A 16,304-nucleotide genomic window follows, 5' to 3' on the forward strand; every position below is an offset into this window, starting at 1 on the left:
CCATCCATTTGCCTAGGAATTTCATAAATTCATTTTTTTTAATAGCTGAGTAGTACTCCATTGTGTAAGGATAGGGCATAGCCATTGCAACAACACTGGTTCTACCCTGCATATTAAAAACATGTATTAGAGAAATTTGATCTGTGACAATGTATGTCTTCCTAATTATAAAAGTCTTGTCAGACTGTCAAGGAAGATAACAAATTTATTAATCTAGAATCATGTTCTTCTGACATTACACTAACATTATTGATAGGTAATAAAACAATATAAATAATAATGACAATTTTGAGTGAATAATATAAGGTGTCTATTAACTTAAGTGCCAATTATTTAATACTGCCATACACATTAAATGATTAAATTCTTTTTCAACAGTATTATGATTCAGTATAGACTTCACAGTTCAAAATTCAGAAAGTACAGATCATGGTATATCATTTTTTGGAAGGCCAGGGCTACCTTTAAGCCATGTCCTCAGCATAGCACCTAAGCATTTTGGCAATGCATGAGCTGGGCAGGTAGGCACCCTGGTTTCTTACCACAGGACTGAAACTATTACATGCCAGGCTTGGTGTCAGAATGCTTTAGGTTTTCAGGGGCCACTTAAACCCAGAAAAAAAAAAGCATGTTTGTATTGGAGAGACACAGAAGAGCAAGTCACTGATCTGGCTAGGCCAGAGAACACCAAGCAAATCATCTTAGGTCACTATGTAAAGTACATTTTTACTCTTTATCGAGATCAGATAAATCGTTTAAATGTGATAAATATTTCCATGTGGATCTGTCATATGTTTGACTCCAGAGTGCTAAATTCAACTTGCATTTTTGTTCTCTTAACAAATAAGTGATCTCATTTACTGCTATGAAAAATTGAGTGATATGCATAGCAATAAAATATTAAAGTTGGCTATAAAAAGGTTTATAGGATAATTTTTTCCCCTGTAAGTATTAGGAAGCACCTAATATGGTAATTTGAACATACCAATCTCTCAGTGTTTTATAAAATAAATTAACATAATAACACTAAAGGCTCTACTTACAACTTCAGTTAGAAGCCATCTCACTTTAAAATATTTAAATTTGTGAAGTTATTTGAAAGAATGGTTTTTGTGCATGAGATACATACAGAATTATATCAGTGACAGGGAAGGGGAGGAAAATAATGTTGGTATAAAAAAATATCTGCAGTTCCACTAAAATGTTTCTGAGTTCACTTTTTAACTTTGCAATTGCTTTCATATTCTAAAACATATTTATACATTTGAACATAAAAATGGTGAAGAAGGATCCATTCAAAACAGGAGAGCTGTGATCCAGGCCTAGTGGCACATGCCTATAATCCCAGAACATAAGAGGCTGGAGCAGTAAGATCTAAGGTCAAGGCTATCCTACAGTGAAATTTCAGGCTAGATAATGAGATCCTGTCCCAAAATTGAAATGAGCAAGCAGACAAAAATCAATTAAAATAATATTAAAGATATGTAAAGCCTGATTTATTATGTTTTATTTCATCAAGGTAATTAACAAAGAATGGCACTAAAGTGTCCCAAACTTTAAAAATAACAGCACAATTTATTATTCAAGGAAGTACATAAGAATATAGTATATATAAACTCACATATAAATTTGTGTATTTTTTTTGTTTGCTTTTAAAAGGCAAATACAAACAATATAATCTGAAAAAAAAAACAACACTAGAAAACAGCTTAAACTCTATAAAACCTTTTTCTTTGAGAAAAACCCAAATTAAGTTATGTGTTACTTCTCAAAAACCTTGGGAGACTGGAAAAAATATTTCATTTTCTAGATAAAGAATCTGACATAAGACCATTAGAAAGTACTTTCAATAATATGTAAAATCAATGAAAGAGGGGCTGGAATTTGGTTCTGACTTCCATTCCACTGATTAGTTGAACCTCTCAGTCCTGCATTTGTGGACAAGTTGAAGCAACAAACTAACACAGAAATTAAAACCAGTTAAACGGGATAGGTTTGCAGGCAATACACCAACAATTCAGTATAATAATACCCAACAGCCAAATTGCTTTGTGTGTTTGGTATACTTTCTAGCTATTCATTATCCCACACAATATTAGTGGGTGGTGGGTTTCTACTATTAATGTTGTATGCTCAGAACTAAGACTGTAAGGAGCATAAAGCCAAATGAGAAATGTGCAGCAGTAAAGGCCTGATATCTTCTTTTAACTAAGCCTCAATAGAAAAATAAGAGTACCCCGGAGCTCTTGACTCTAGCTGCATATGTATCAAAAGATGGCCTAGTCAGCCATCACTGGGAAGAGAGGCCCCTAAGTCTTGCAAACTTTATATGCCCCAGTACAGGGGAACGCCAGGGCCAAAAAGTGGGAGTGGGTGGGTAGGAGAGTGTGGGGGAGGGTATGGGGGACTTTTGGGATAGCATTGGAAATGTAAATGAGGAAAATACCTAATAATAAAAAAAAGAAAGAAAGAGAAGAAAAACAAACAAACAAACAAACAAAACGGCATGTTGAAATGCTGACCCCTCCTATTGCCCCCCATTATTCCCAGTAGCCATTTTCACACCTAGACTACATTTCTACAAATGATTGACAAGATGGAAGAAAACCTAAAAAGCTATTCAGTTCACCCAATTTCCTTCAGAGTGGCCAATATCCAAAAATTTCTGAGACTATACTTGTGTGTGTGTGTGTGTGTGTGTGTGTGTGTGTGTGTGTGTGTGTGCATACATGCATACATACATAGCTTTAATGAGCATTAAAATTAAAAGAACCTCGGGACTCTCATGTTCTGCTCACTGCTTACCCCTTTGCCCACATTCACCAAGTAAAAGCAGCAGATTTAAAGTAAACCATGAAAATATAAAAAGATCCCTGGAAATATGCTAGTTGCTAAGAACAATGTAATACTGAAACAAGTTTTCAAAATCAGTTATCTCAAGGGCATAACTTTGGCTAACTAAAATTTATTTAACATTCCTCTTGTAAGTTGAAAACATTCCTGCTCCTTATCACTTTCTCTTTGACTAGGCAGAACACATTCCTTCTCCCAAATGAATAATTTCTCCTTTCCTTGGAGCTTAGCTGTCTCCCTGGCAAGGCATCATATAGAACAGCTGTTCTATTACGAGTATAAAAGCAACCCCATCTGATCTAATTGCAAAACATATGGGCAGATTGAAACCAAACTTCTAGTGTGCACTGTATCTTTAAGGGGGAAAAAAAAATCAGATTTTTATTGGCAAAATACAGTTTAAAAAATGCCATGAATTCAAATATTGATCAGTTTAAACAGTGTCTATTTAAATAAGTTTAAATTTTTCTCATTTAAAATTTTATTTATGTATTTTGAAAAATGCAAGTAAAAAAGCATATACCAATATTAAGCAGACCTTAAAACTGTATAACTGAATGAACGGTTAGAATAACATTGGGATGGAAGCTCTGGAGCTTCACCCTGGATTTTACAGTCTTATTACCAAATATATTTTTATTCATTTATCTATCAAAAATGAAAACTAAATCACAAAATTGGAACTAGAAAAACAATTAGCTTTAAATCCTCTTTCATAACTTAGGTCCATTACCTGAATTCAGTCTTTCCCCATCCCCAAATATTTAGCCATTCTTGTCTTCTTTTCTGCATGCTATACAGTCCCCATGTGCACAGTGCTTAGACATTCCCATAGATCATTGGCTAGATTCTGGAGATGAGGAAGAACATATTTTACTTTTTTTTCTGAGATTTTGTGACCTCACTTAAAAGCATAGATTCTAAGTGCATTCATTTTCCTGCTAAATTGTGATTTCACTTTTCTTTTCAGCTGTATAGAAATATATATAGGAAGTTTTCTTTATACAGTCATTTGTTGATTGACAACTAGGCTGTTACTATAGTGAATAAAGTAGCAATAAACATGAGGGTGCAAATATCTCTGTGGTAGGATGCAGACTTCTCTGGGTACATGCTCAGGCATGAAATAGTGGGATCATGTGGTAGTTCTATTTCTAATTTTTTTGAGAAATCTTCAAACTAATTTTCACAATGGTTGTATTAGTTTTCACTAATTTATTTATTTATGATATCTATACTGAAAAGGCTGAGGTGGTATTTCAAAATAGTTTAATTTACATTTTCCCAATGGCTAGAGATACTGAGAATTTTTAAAAATAGGTGTTGGTCACTTGTGTTTCTTTTCTTGAAAAGTATTTATTTTCATTTGCCCATTTGTTGATTGGCAGTTTTATTTCCTTGGCATTTTTATTCTTTGTAAATTCTGGATTTTAGCCCCTTGTCTGATGTGCAGCTGGTAGAATTTTTTTCTCACATTATGTAGGTTGTTTGCTCTGCTGTTTCCTTTGCTGTATAGAAACGTTTAATTTTCACAAAAGCCCTGCCTATTGATACTTGAAGTTAGTTTCTGTGATATCATTGTTCTATGAAAATGTTCTTGCCCAGCCCAAAATCTCAAAGGGTATCCCCTATGTTTTCTCCTAGAAGCTGCATTGTTTCAGGTATTAAATTCAGGTCTTTGGTCCATTTTGAATTGATTTTTATAGAAGGTGAAAGATAAGAATCGAATATCCTCTTCAGATACATTAATTAAAATTAACATTAAAGTGTTTGTTTCAAATTCTTTAGATAAAATGGAGAAAAGACCCAATATCCTATGTTCAGCTTTCATCAAAGACTGCAGCTAATTTTTCCTAAAGAAAAAAAAATACATTTAATCCATCATCTCTGCCTGCCTAAATTTTGTAGTTTTGTCAGGCCTCAGGAGGTTTCCTGTCTCAGACAGCATCTTCTACATATGCTTTCTTCAGAATGGCATCACCCTGACACTGAGCAAGTATCTCAGATGCTGACCAAACTTGCTAAGCCAATTACATGACTCTGTGTCATATATTGACTTAATCTCATGTACATAGAGATTTAGCATGCTTATCACAACTTTTGTCCATTGTTTTCATTTTATAGTATGACTATAAAATCAAAATTGCATACAGTAAACAAACAGAAAAAACAACTTGAGGAAGTGCAAGTACCCAAATAACACAGTTTATAAGTCAAAGTTCTTATCTCATTTTATAAATGAAATTATTTGCCCAAATCATGAGATAAGTAAAATGACTCCAAAGTTCATATCTTATATACAAGACCTCAGCTTTCTAACTTAGCTATTCTTTCCCCCCAAATTATCAGATTCTCATTTGTCTATTTTGGTTTTTCTTTTAGCCAAGAAAAATAGAAAGGACAATGTCATGTAATAAAAATGAATAATTAGTGTAATATATAAGCTCTCAGAGTTCCACATGCTCTATTAATAGGAGCAAAAGGGAAAAACTAGAGGGAAGTTCATTTTAAGAGAGAAGGCCATGGTTACATTATAGTCCTCAAGAATAAACTGCATGCTTATTCTAATTACCACCACACTTCTTCATTCATTTGGCCACTAAATACTGAAAATCTATTTGGGCTATTCAATGGTGATATAAATGTAAATTACTTCTTTAAAAATTACATGTATTAATTTTGTGTATATGTACTACAGCAAGTGTGGGGAAGATCACAACTGTGGGAGTCTATTCTCTCCTTCTCCCTTACTATATTTATTACTGGAGAGATAGATGTGTTGTGTAAGCATGCTTACACATGAGAGTGCACTTATACATACATGTGGAGTCAAAGGCCAACTCATGAGAGCCAGTGCTCTCCTTCTGCCATGTAGGTTCAAGGGAATGAACCCAAGTTATTGCATGGTGAGAGTCACCTATATGATCTGAGTCGTCTCACTGGTCTCCTTTTCTCTTAAGCTTTCTGAGTCCCAGTATTTGCCATCTATAAGATGGGGATGATGACATTTAACTTCTTTATTGTTTAAGAACAAATGATGTACATTTTAAAAGCCTGACAAGAAATTGTTCATATAAGTACTCAGTTATATTTGTTGCCACAGTTTTAAATATCTGACTAGAACAGAAAGCTGAAATGAAGTCTCTTTTTCTTTTTCTTTTTCTTTTTTCTTTTTTGAGGGTTGTTGTTGTTGTTGTTGTTGTTTTTCGAGACAGGGTTTCTCTGTATAGCCCTGGCTGTTCTGGAACTCACTTTGTAGACCAGGCTGGCCTCGAACTCAGAAAACTGCCTGCCTCTGCCTCCCAAGTGCTGGGATTAAAGGCGTGTGCCACCAAGCCTGGCTGAAGTCTCTTTTTCTTCCAGCAAATCTGCTGGAATTGCATGTAATTTGGGGCAATGCAATTGAAGAGGGAGATTAAGATATTTCCAAACAGATTTTTACCATTCCTATTTCTAAATAAAAAATTTTAAGATAAAGAAGAGAAATTTATTTGAATTTCCCAATCAAATTCCATAGCTTAACTTGTTATTTCCCATACCGTTTATTTTTAATTATGACTAGGTTCTTTTTATTACATTGAGCACCAGCTAGTGTCTAGGAAAGAAATGTAGACAATCCTAATCTCTTATCATCATCTTTCTGCTATTTAAATATGAGCACTAAAACCAGCCAAAGGATTAAACTCAGCAAATAAACTCCAAGGAGAACAGCTACAAATAAAAATGATCAAATGTGAAACTTATCAAATTACCAATAACAGAATCAATAGAGGGCAGAAGCTAAGCCTTTTTACACTCATATAATACTCAGAAATTAAAGTAATTAACCTCAAGGTAGATGGAAAGTTCTAGAAGATTCTAAGAACACTTTGAAATCCATACTTGTTAATTATTAGAAGCATTCTGTTCACTATTAACTTTAATTGTATTTCTACAAGGAAAATTCTGTCATTCAAAAGATCAAAACATTTGTTTCTCAACACAATTAAGCCTCATATACCAAAGCAGTGTATCAAGAATAGCCAATATTATTCATAAGAGAAAAAGAAAATTGCTACTTAAAATAATTTATATTTTGTTTCTTAAAAAGTATATATATGGAAAAAAGTCAGTCACAGAAAAAAAAAGAGAGGTTTTGTTCTGCACAAAAAGAGTTCAACTCCGTGCACCCTAATACCAAGACATCTTCAAGGACTTTTTGTTCATCTAGAAAGATCTCTTGGAAGAATTAGGCTTTGAGGATGCATTGAAGGAGGACAAAGTGGTAAATTGTTCACTAGAGAGGGTAATTTGGCTTCTTAAATAACAGGGAAAGAAGGGTAGGGCCCATGAATGAGACTGAGTAAGAGCAACACATGGAGGAGTTTGCACTGGAAACATGAGCAGATAAAGACTAAAGAACGTGGAAGAGTTCTCTGACAGCTACCTGGGGAAGAGTGGCATCACAATGGCGGTTATTTTGACATAAATTTATTGGATGTATTTGAGCAAAAGGACCTGATAGGTTACTACTTTTGAGCAAACATTTACTGTGATTCAAGCACATATGTATTATTTTCTTTATCACAAATAAACAAGATCTCTTTTTAAAGTTGAAGTGCAGATAGTATGTTTCAACTAAAGAAATGGTATAGATGTTTCAACTAAAGAAATGGTAAACTAAGATCCATACTTTAAAAAGATGTAAATGTAGCCACAGAAATACCTGTAATATAATGTTGAAATTAACAATAAAGAATTTTATATCTAAAGAAAACAAAAAAAAAATCAAGACCAAGGTAAAAGGCATAAAATAAAAATCTATGTAATTAAAAATATTATCTAATTTCTTTCCACTAAACAAGATCCTCTCTCTCTATTTGCTTCTGCTCTATGAAGTACCCTTAAGCAGTCATCTCTCTACCCATAATTGACCCATCAGTAAAAACAGCACTGTAATGCTTCGGTCCATTCTTTTTTTATAAGGGTGCCAGGACGTCTGGAAGGATAATGCACACATGTTTAGAATGCTAAGATGAAAAGTAATGCACTTTAATTTTATGAGTCTTTAGTTAAATCAAGATAAAAAGACCTGGTCAGATTATTCCAATGTGTAAATTTTCAACTAGCCAGAAGGCTTCCTGGAGACATTATTCAAAACACTCTAAACTAATGTTATGGAGTTTATGCTTATTTTCCAGAAACTAATCAGACTAAGGAATTTATACACACCAGTAGGCACTTAGGCCAGGAAAAATATACAGTGAATATAAGAAGTCCTTATGACTGAACCTAAAGATAATTCATACAAATACATCCATCAAAGCAAAATGAACCCTATTCAAAAGGATGAGCACAGTTTAGTATCACAGCCATAAACCATTATAAAACAAAAAGTTAAAGGTCGATCGATGAGCAGTGTACAATACAGTAAATACCAAAGAGAATTGGGTCTCATTTTCCTTATTTATAAAACAGGGTTGAAGTTACAGCTCAAAGGAGGAGTTGTACTTATCATATACAAGGGCCTGGATTTAATCTCCAGCACCAGAAAAAAAAAATGAGGATCATACTATCTAATAATACCTCACTGTTCTAAGGATGAAACCACATAATGAATTTAAGACAGCATGTTTGCAATTACTATTTTAGTGGTCCACAACACTCAAACCTAATGCTAAATAATAGAAAATCTAAAATTAAGTATTTTTCCTGCTACTCTTAGTAGCAAAAGATACCAAAATTTAGAACAGATTTCAAAGGGGATTTAAGCTTTATTATCCTTAGGTGAACCCCTTCTAGCAAAGCATGGTGAGGTCCCCGCTACTGGTAATCTTTTTATGAAGTTAATGTTTACTCTCCTGTCTCTAAGGTAGAAGAGACAGAAAACCCACTGGACCCTCATTCTGTCTTCAGATAAGAAGGCTGTGCAAGGTGTTCTCAGTGCCCACCTGTCTTATTGCAAATGCCCATATTTTCCCTCTAACATACCCCATTTACTTGGATGCAAAGGGGTAACGAGGGCAACTCAATTTTAGAACCAAGCTACAACTGATCTAGGGAAGGGACAGGGCTTAGGATAGACACCCAAACTGCAGTTCTGATGAGCAGTAACATAAAGCTTTTAAACAGTGTTTATAGAGAAGCACCACAGGAGTAGCAGGGTTGAGCCAGGACTTTGCAAAGCTTGGGCTCAAGTGTGTGTTTTAAGTATGGGCCAGGTGATGCAAGGTCTGGGCCCAACAAATATTCAAGAAAATTATTAAGAATCCAGACACAATGGTGAGCTTCTGTAATTCCAGTTACTTAGACTGAAACAGAAGGATGGCTTAAGCCTATGAATAGAAGGCCAACCTAGGTAACATAGTGAAACCTTATCCAAGGCAGGGAAGGAAGTACTTGTATGTATTCCAAGATAGGTAAAGAACCAGGATGTCTATTCTGCAAGCCCTGTTTTGAATATGAATGACAATAAAACCTGGCTTGATCAAAGGCAAGGCTGCTCAAGATTCTTAGCCCACTGAGTTGTTGATATTGAACATATTATTATGACTGTCTTCATAAGTCTGATTACTAGATATTCTCCCAGCTACACCAGGATGTATTGGTTAACTTCCTAAAATCTGAAAAGCTCTCCAATATATCTATACACATAGGTTTTTGATAAAAGGCTTTGAACCTGTCTTCTCCTTAGAGCCTATAGAGTTTTTATTTCCAGAAAATAAATGTTAGTTAGTCACAAATAACTACATGTAATAGCACTCTGGCTTTAACAGTGGAGACTATTGGGCTAAAAAAAACATCTTCAAATCCAGCGAGGAGGATCTTGCATTTCTAGAATGTTTTTTTTTTCAAGTGAACTCTAAAGTGTTAGGCATGGTAGCACCTCCAACCACCAAGGGGGTAGCAGCAAGAGGATGACAAGTTAGAGGTCAGCCTGAGCCACATAGCAAGTTCTAGGTCAGCCTGAGCTACAGCTAGACCCTTTCTTAAACAAAACCAAGCAAATAAAGCAAATCAAATAGAATCCATTTTTAATATTGTAGTCATACCTCAGAGAAGCTAGAGATTTCAAACTGGCTTCTGAGGCTTGCTTAAACAAAGTCTCTTCTTGTAGTCTTGATCATAAGTAAATAATTAAGACTCCTTGTAAGGTATAAATGTGCCTTGAATCATGCACATTTAATCATCACAGAACTTAAGAGCTGAAAGAGACCCTTGAGAACTAACATAAGCTATTATCCCTTCCCTTCCAAACTGTTTTAACGTCCATGAATTTCTTCTTCCCAGTGAGGCAAGAATAACCTGCCCTGACTTGTCCTTAGACTTGATTTGTAGGAACACCCTGCAAGTCATGTGAACAACCTGGGTGGAGTACAATTTGAGCTCTAACAAGCATCTGAATTTAACATAATCAATCTTAAGAGCATGGAAAATTTCAGATATTTTAGAAAAATCACAAATACTTCTAAGTCCAGATAAAAGAAGATTTATCTAACACGTATCTTTTAAATGCATAAGTTAAAATAGTTAGTTATCTTGATGCATTCAATGAGTCAACCACACAATTTTGCTGCCAATAAAAAAAAAATGCTGTGCTTAGGGGACTAAATACAAAATCAGTATTGTACCCAGAAAGAACAAGGTAACCACTCTCTCTGCTATGAGCTGTGCTGGAGTATATCTAGACTATTGGGTTCAGCTCTGTTCTGTGTTTTAGGGAAGTTACAGAAAACTGAAAAGGTTCAGGTTAGAGGTGACCAGGATAGTGAAGAAATATGAAGCCATGTGAAATAAAGACAAATTGAAGAAGCCAAAGTTATTATTTGTACTCAAGAGTACAACTACACCCCTCAAATCTGAAGACGTGCAGAGAGAAAACAGACTTGGACATGTTTTCAAAGGCCACAATCCATCTAGTCAAACGTTAGCTAAGGCAGAGACGTTTTACCTAAGCCTATAGAAGTATTTCTTAAAATGTAGAGCCATGCTGGGCTTCAGTGGATTCTAAGATCCTAATTAGTCCATGTAAAACAAACATGAAAGCATTTGTCACTAGCTCAGGGCCTTACTGCTGATTATAACTCTCTAGTAAGATCACAGCTTTTCCATCCACCCTTTATCCAACCAATCAGTATAGTGTTATGCCAGGTTTGTGAGAGGAAAGTGCTTGCTGGGTAACTAGTTTCAGTTTGCAGATCAGTGTTCTGTGTAAACAATGGGATCCCAACTGACTGCTAGTAAGAGCTTTCAGCTAAATCTCTAGGAAGGATTTTTTTTTTTTTTTTACTGATTCCTATAGCAGTTTAAAAGACCTTCCCAATCAAATGATATATTAGACAGCAACCAGTTCTCATAGAAATGTTGAAATAAAATTCTACAACCATCTTGCCCAATGGCAGGAAATCCAGCTTTGCAAGCCAAATCAGCTCTTTCAAATTCATATAGAAGTTTTTCCTCTGTTGAAGAGCTATACTTACTATCTAAAGTATATTGGAGTCCATGCTATAATTAAAAAGTCACTTTGAATATATCACTGTAAGGCTAAAATTGAATACCAGTAGGCCACAAAGTCAGTCAAGCTACTGAGAACTAAACACAGACAATTCTGTGAATGAATTCACAGAAGACCCTAAGTGACACACTATTTAAACAAAGGTGAATGACCTCAATTTGATATCCTGAAGTGTTTGCTACAGAAAGGCAGCCATACAGAAATTATGGCCTATAGAAATTATGAAAAACAGTTCAAATGGTAAATATTCATAAACCCAGCTTGGTTTCACTTAAAATTGATTTGAATTCTAAGTGCTGATTTGGTATCAAACTATCAGAGAATATAATAAATACATGATGGATTCTCTGTGCTTTTCAAAGCTATATATATATATATATATATATATATATATATATATATATGGAACTGTTAAATGAATTAATAACGAACTGGTTAAACAAGTCCACTTCCTCTGTCCATATTTACAATGAAAAATACTATTGGAAGGAATACAGGCAGAACCAAGGTACTTACATGAAAGAAATTTAAAAAAATTAAAAATTATGTTATAGTTAAGTGACTATATCAAGATGGAGATAATATATATGTATATATATATATATATATATTTCCATTTTAGTTTTACAAATTACTAATTAGTTAAATTTTGATGGTGATTATTCATATTAAACAAGTCTCTACCCCTGAGCCCTAAAATTTATTTGAAAATACAACTGTGTTGATATATGCCCAGAAAGAAAAATTTTAAGATGGAACAAACTGCTATGAGGAGTAACGTCTAGGTCCTCTAGGAGCCAGAACTAGAGAGCAGTGGAGGAGTGATGTTGTCCTTTTCTTTTAGGTTTCTGATTATCTCTTTTGGCAATAAGGATTATCTTTGTGTTCTTAAAATGTCAAAAGTGAAATGACATTAACTGTATGTTTATTTATCAGATACTAACAAAAGGAAGCAATTGCTAGTTAAATATTATGTGCTTAAAACTCCAGACATTCTAACTCATCCTTTTTCTATTTACTAGAACAAGGTATAGAAGTCACAAACCCCCACTTGGCTTCTCCATATTTTTTGAATCAGAAAACAGAGCTGGTCATAAATAAAACACAACACACAGGTGCTTATCGAGCACAGGGACTATTCTAAGCACTAGTTAGGTATGCATTGACTTAGTGGATTTTCTTCTCTCTTCTCCTAACCTCTCTCTACTGTTTTTCTTTATTTCTTGAGTCTTGCCATACACTCCAGATTGTATTAAATGTATTATGTAGCCTAGGCTGGCTTTGAATTCCTGATCCTCTTGTATTTGCTTCCTCAGTACATGTGTAGTATACACACTCAGTCCATTTTACACAATTTGCACAGTAAACCTATAAGGACTATGATAACCTGCATCTGGAGGTTGAAGAAAGTAAGATCACAAGGACCTGTCCATACTTACGTTGACAAAGGGGGACAATAAGATGGAATTCAAACCTAAAAATGGACTCTAGAGTCTACACTTAGGTACTAGTCTAACTTTTAGTAATATGTCAATCTCTCTTTATAAAAAGCTAAAAAGCATCAAAGGTTTAAAAAAATAGCTAGTTAGTACATTCCTTGAAGCTAAAAGAGATCCAAATGTGGCTTTTGGGGGTGAATAATCTGCATTCCTACTTGTGCCTTTGCCGAGCTCCAACATACGATTTAAGGCTTAACCATCTGGGAAAATCTTCTACCAACTCAATTATAGTCCAAACTTCATACCTGACTCCACAGTAAACCACTGAGCCTAAGAATTAGGTCAACAATCAGATCAAGCTAGACAAGTAAGTGCTCTGGGCAAATCTCCACCCCAATGCAAAGCAAAAGATCTCAGAAAACTTGCTGAATTTCTTAAAGAGGTAGGCCTTATTGGTTGAGTTCCTGGCCTATTTAAGATGCAAAAGGGTGAAAGAACAGCAGTTGTATCTTAACTTTGCTTGAACACTTTCACCAGCAGAAGAGCTGCATTTCCTATTGTGAGCTCAAACATAAATTGGCATGTCAGCATCAGCAGTAAGGAACATCCTACTTTAAAAAGGGGCAAAGATGGGTATCCCTGCTCAAATGGCATTTGCTCAAGCACTGACCTTGGAACCGAGGCAGAAAGAAGTGGTGTAAGGAAGGGATTTAACCTAATTTATAAACTTGCTCAACCTAGAAACACACCTGCCCCAAATGACCTATAAAATCTACTTATTTGCTGAGAAAACACGGACTACAATGCCGTTTTTATTTGTAATTCCAAGCCTGAAATGGCCTGTTTTTAAGCAAACTACATTGTTCATCTTTTCCAACACACACACACACACCCCAATATCTATTAACTACACCAATGGAAAGAAACAAACAAGGACACTAGAGCTCTGGGGAATCCCGTAAAGGCTTTTACCTGCGCATTGATAAAGCACCATCCTAGCTTTCAAACTTTCCCCCAAATATCCCAGGTAGGGTGGCCTTCTGGGCGGATCCAATAGAAAAGTTTGTGTCCATTCTGGGACTCTGACAAAGGCCAGAAAACCCTGTTTTAGGAAGAGACCCTAAGCCTTCCATATAGCAGCAGCTCCCTCTGGATGGAGCATGGCACCAGGTTGGGGGACAAAAGACTTTCTAGATTTGGAGGGATTGGGGGTTTACTTTAACTGGAGCTCGGATCTTCCCTTGGGAAGCTCTTGGGCAAGAAGTGGCCAGGGTGACGAGGCCGGTGTGTAAATAGGCAGTGCCTGGGGGAAGGTCCAGAGGACTAGGAAGCGCGGAGACTCACCTGGGGGAGGAGATGTAGGGGCTTCGGTGACAGGTGCGGTGGGCGGGACTCTGCTACTGTTGCTGCTTCTGTCCGGGGACTCGGCAGTTGGGGTCCCTGGAGTGCTGGAAGCCTGAGCGGTGGTGACTACAGAGGTGGTCGGCGGCTGGCCAACTGTGCTCGCAAGGGTGGTGGGCGCGGGTCTGGAGGGTGGTGATTCCGTGGTGGGAGTGTGTCCGTCCTCCGAAGGGGTGGCGGGCGAGAGGTCCAGAGCCGGGAAGGGGGTGGCAGCGGGTTGTGCGCTGGTGCGGAGAGGAATGATCTCCGGGGAGCCGGCTGAAGGGGTTGTAGCCCCGGTTTTGCGGACTACTGTGGTGCGCGGGGGGCCGGTCCGCGGGGCCTGCGCCGTGGGAGCCGCGGCCTTAGGGAAGGGGCTGCTGGCTTGGTCCCGAAGCCCCGGGCTGGGCGACGGGACCACCTGCCCCTCGGCCCCGCCGCCACCGGTGACATTCCCTGCCGAGGCTGTGGAAGCGGCTGCGGCGGCCGCGCAGCACAACAGGGCGAGGCCGCCCAGGCTCGGCAGGCTCCTCATGGCGCGCTCGGCTCCGCCATTCATTCATTCATCCAGTCGATCGGTCAGTCATCTTCTCCTCCCTGCCGTCCGACCAAGGAAAGCGTTGCCGCCGCTGCCGCCACCAAGAGCACCATCGCCACCTCCCTCTGACAGGCGGCCGGCCCCGCGGGCGGGCCTCAACGCGGAGGGAGCGACTGGGCGGAGCGCGCACTGCCCGCCCTCCTCGATAGGCAGCGAAGCCTAACCAATCGGAAGCCGCGTTGGCCCACGTGATCCGCCCGCTCCCCGGCCTCTTTGTAACGGTGCAGACCAATCAGAGGACTCCAAAAGAAGAGGGCGGGACGTCGGGAGGCGCGAGAGGTGTTGGAGCCGGCTGGGTTCGCTGCGGCTCCGGCTTTGTCTACCCACAGAGCGGGGCGCGGGCCTTGGGCATCCAACGCCGCCGAGCAGACAAAGGACGCGGCCCGCGCTGCAGATTCCAGGCCAAATCATCTGTTCCACTGGGCTGCGAGCTGGACCCGGGGCGGGGAGTCCCCTGTGGGCAGCGTCTCCGCCCTTCTGAACAATGGGGGCGCCGAAGCCGCACCCGGACTCGGGCGGGGGCTGGGTTACATCCCCGCGACGGGCGAGGGTGGTGGCAGCTAAGATATAGATGGAGCTCCGCTCTCACTCTGTTGCTCAAGACAGCGGGCCTTGGCCCTGCGGTATCAACACTGCCATCCCCATTTCAGAGATGGGGAAACTAAAGCTCTTGCTGATGGCTTCAGCAAGCCAACTTCTGTGCCCCCACTAAGCACCTGCTGATGGCATGGCCCTGCTCTAAGCCAGATGGGACAGCCTGGAGCCCCATCCTGAGCACAAGAGGGTGTGGAGGAGACAAACTCGCATGCACACTTTATGCCCAGAACCTCGGAAAGAATAGAATAGGACCAGGTTGAATTTCAGCTCCTTGTCTCTCTTGCTGAGTGGTTTTGTGGCTCAAGCAGTTTTCTTAACCACGTAATGGTGAGATGAGAGGGCACACCCCATCCCCCTCACAGAGTTGTGAAAATGAAATCATGTACTTGAAGGGTTTAACCCAATGCTTGGCCCACGGTTGTAAACCGTCATTAATGCTAACCACTTGGGGTTGCACTATGTCAGGACAAGCCTAAGGTTGGAAAGCAGCCCGCACTGCCTCTGAGTCCCCAGAGATTCCTGCCTGTTGCCTGCATTGGGGTTGGGCTGATAAGAGAGCTTGACCCTGGATGACATTAAACTCTGCAGGAAGTTTGAAATCAGGCAGGCAAACTTGCACCATCACCCAGGATCCAGCACTGCGGGACATGGTAGCCTCAGCTGAGCAACTTTTAGGTGCAGTCTGGCAGGACAAGTTTGTCATCTGATGGCTTAATTCCATCCCAGCAGCCTCACTGTAAACCCAGTCGTGGCCTCTCCTAGGATGCTTGCCTTTGTGCATGATTTCCCATTAGTCATTCTCCTCTAACCAGACAGGCAGGATGAGATTTGTGTGTGAACTCCTGTGTGTTAACAAAAGCATGCATTTATTTGCCTGAGTGAGTAGTGGGTGGGGAGAGGATATGTTGGAGCTTGTGTATGAAAGCATAAACACATTTGTAAG

At 38.7% G+C, this 16,304-nt stretch overlaps 1 protein-coding gene across 1 annotated transcript in view; it reads right to left on the bottom strand.

Moving 5' to 3' along the window:
* Megf9 (multiple EGF like domains 9) overlaps window positions 1-14,853 on the bottom strand; it is a 104,502-nt gene extending 89,649 nt beyond the window's left edge. The window contains exon 1 of the mRNA XM_021160932.2: window positions 14,131-14,853. Within this exon, the coding sequence (XP_021016591.1) occupies window positions 14,131-14,725 (595 nt within the window). The 5' untranslated portion in view covers window positions 14,726-14,853. The remainder of the gene's footprint in view (window positions 1-14,130) is intronic.
* Window positions 14,854-16,304: the final 1,451 nt, after the last annotated feature.

This window comes from Mus caroli, chromosome 4 (assembly GCF_900094665.2).
Source record: "Mus caroli chromosome 4, CAROLI_EIJ_v1.1, whole genome shotgun sequence".
Classification (NCBI taxonomy): domain Eukaryota; kingdom Metazoa; phylum Chordata; class Mammalia; order Rodentia; family Muridae; genus Mus; species Mus caroli.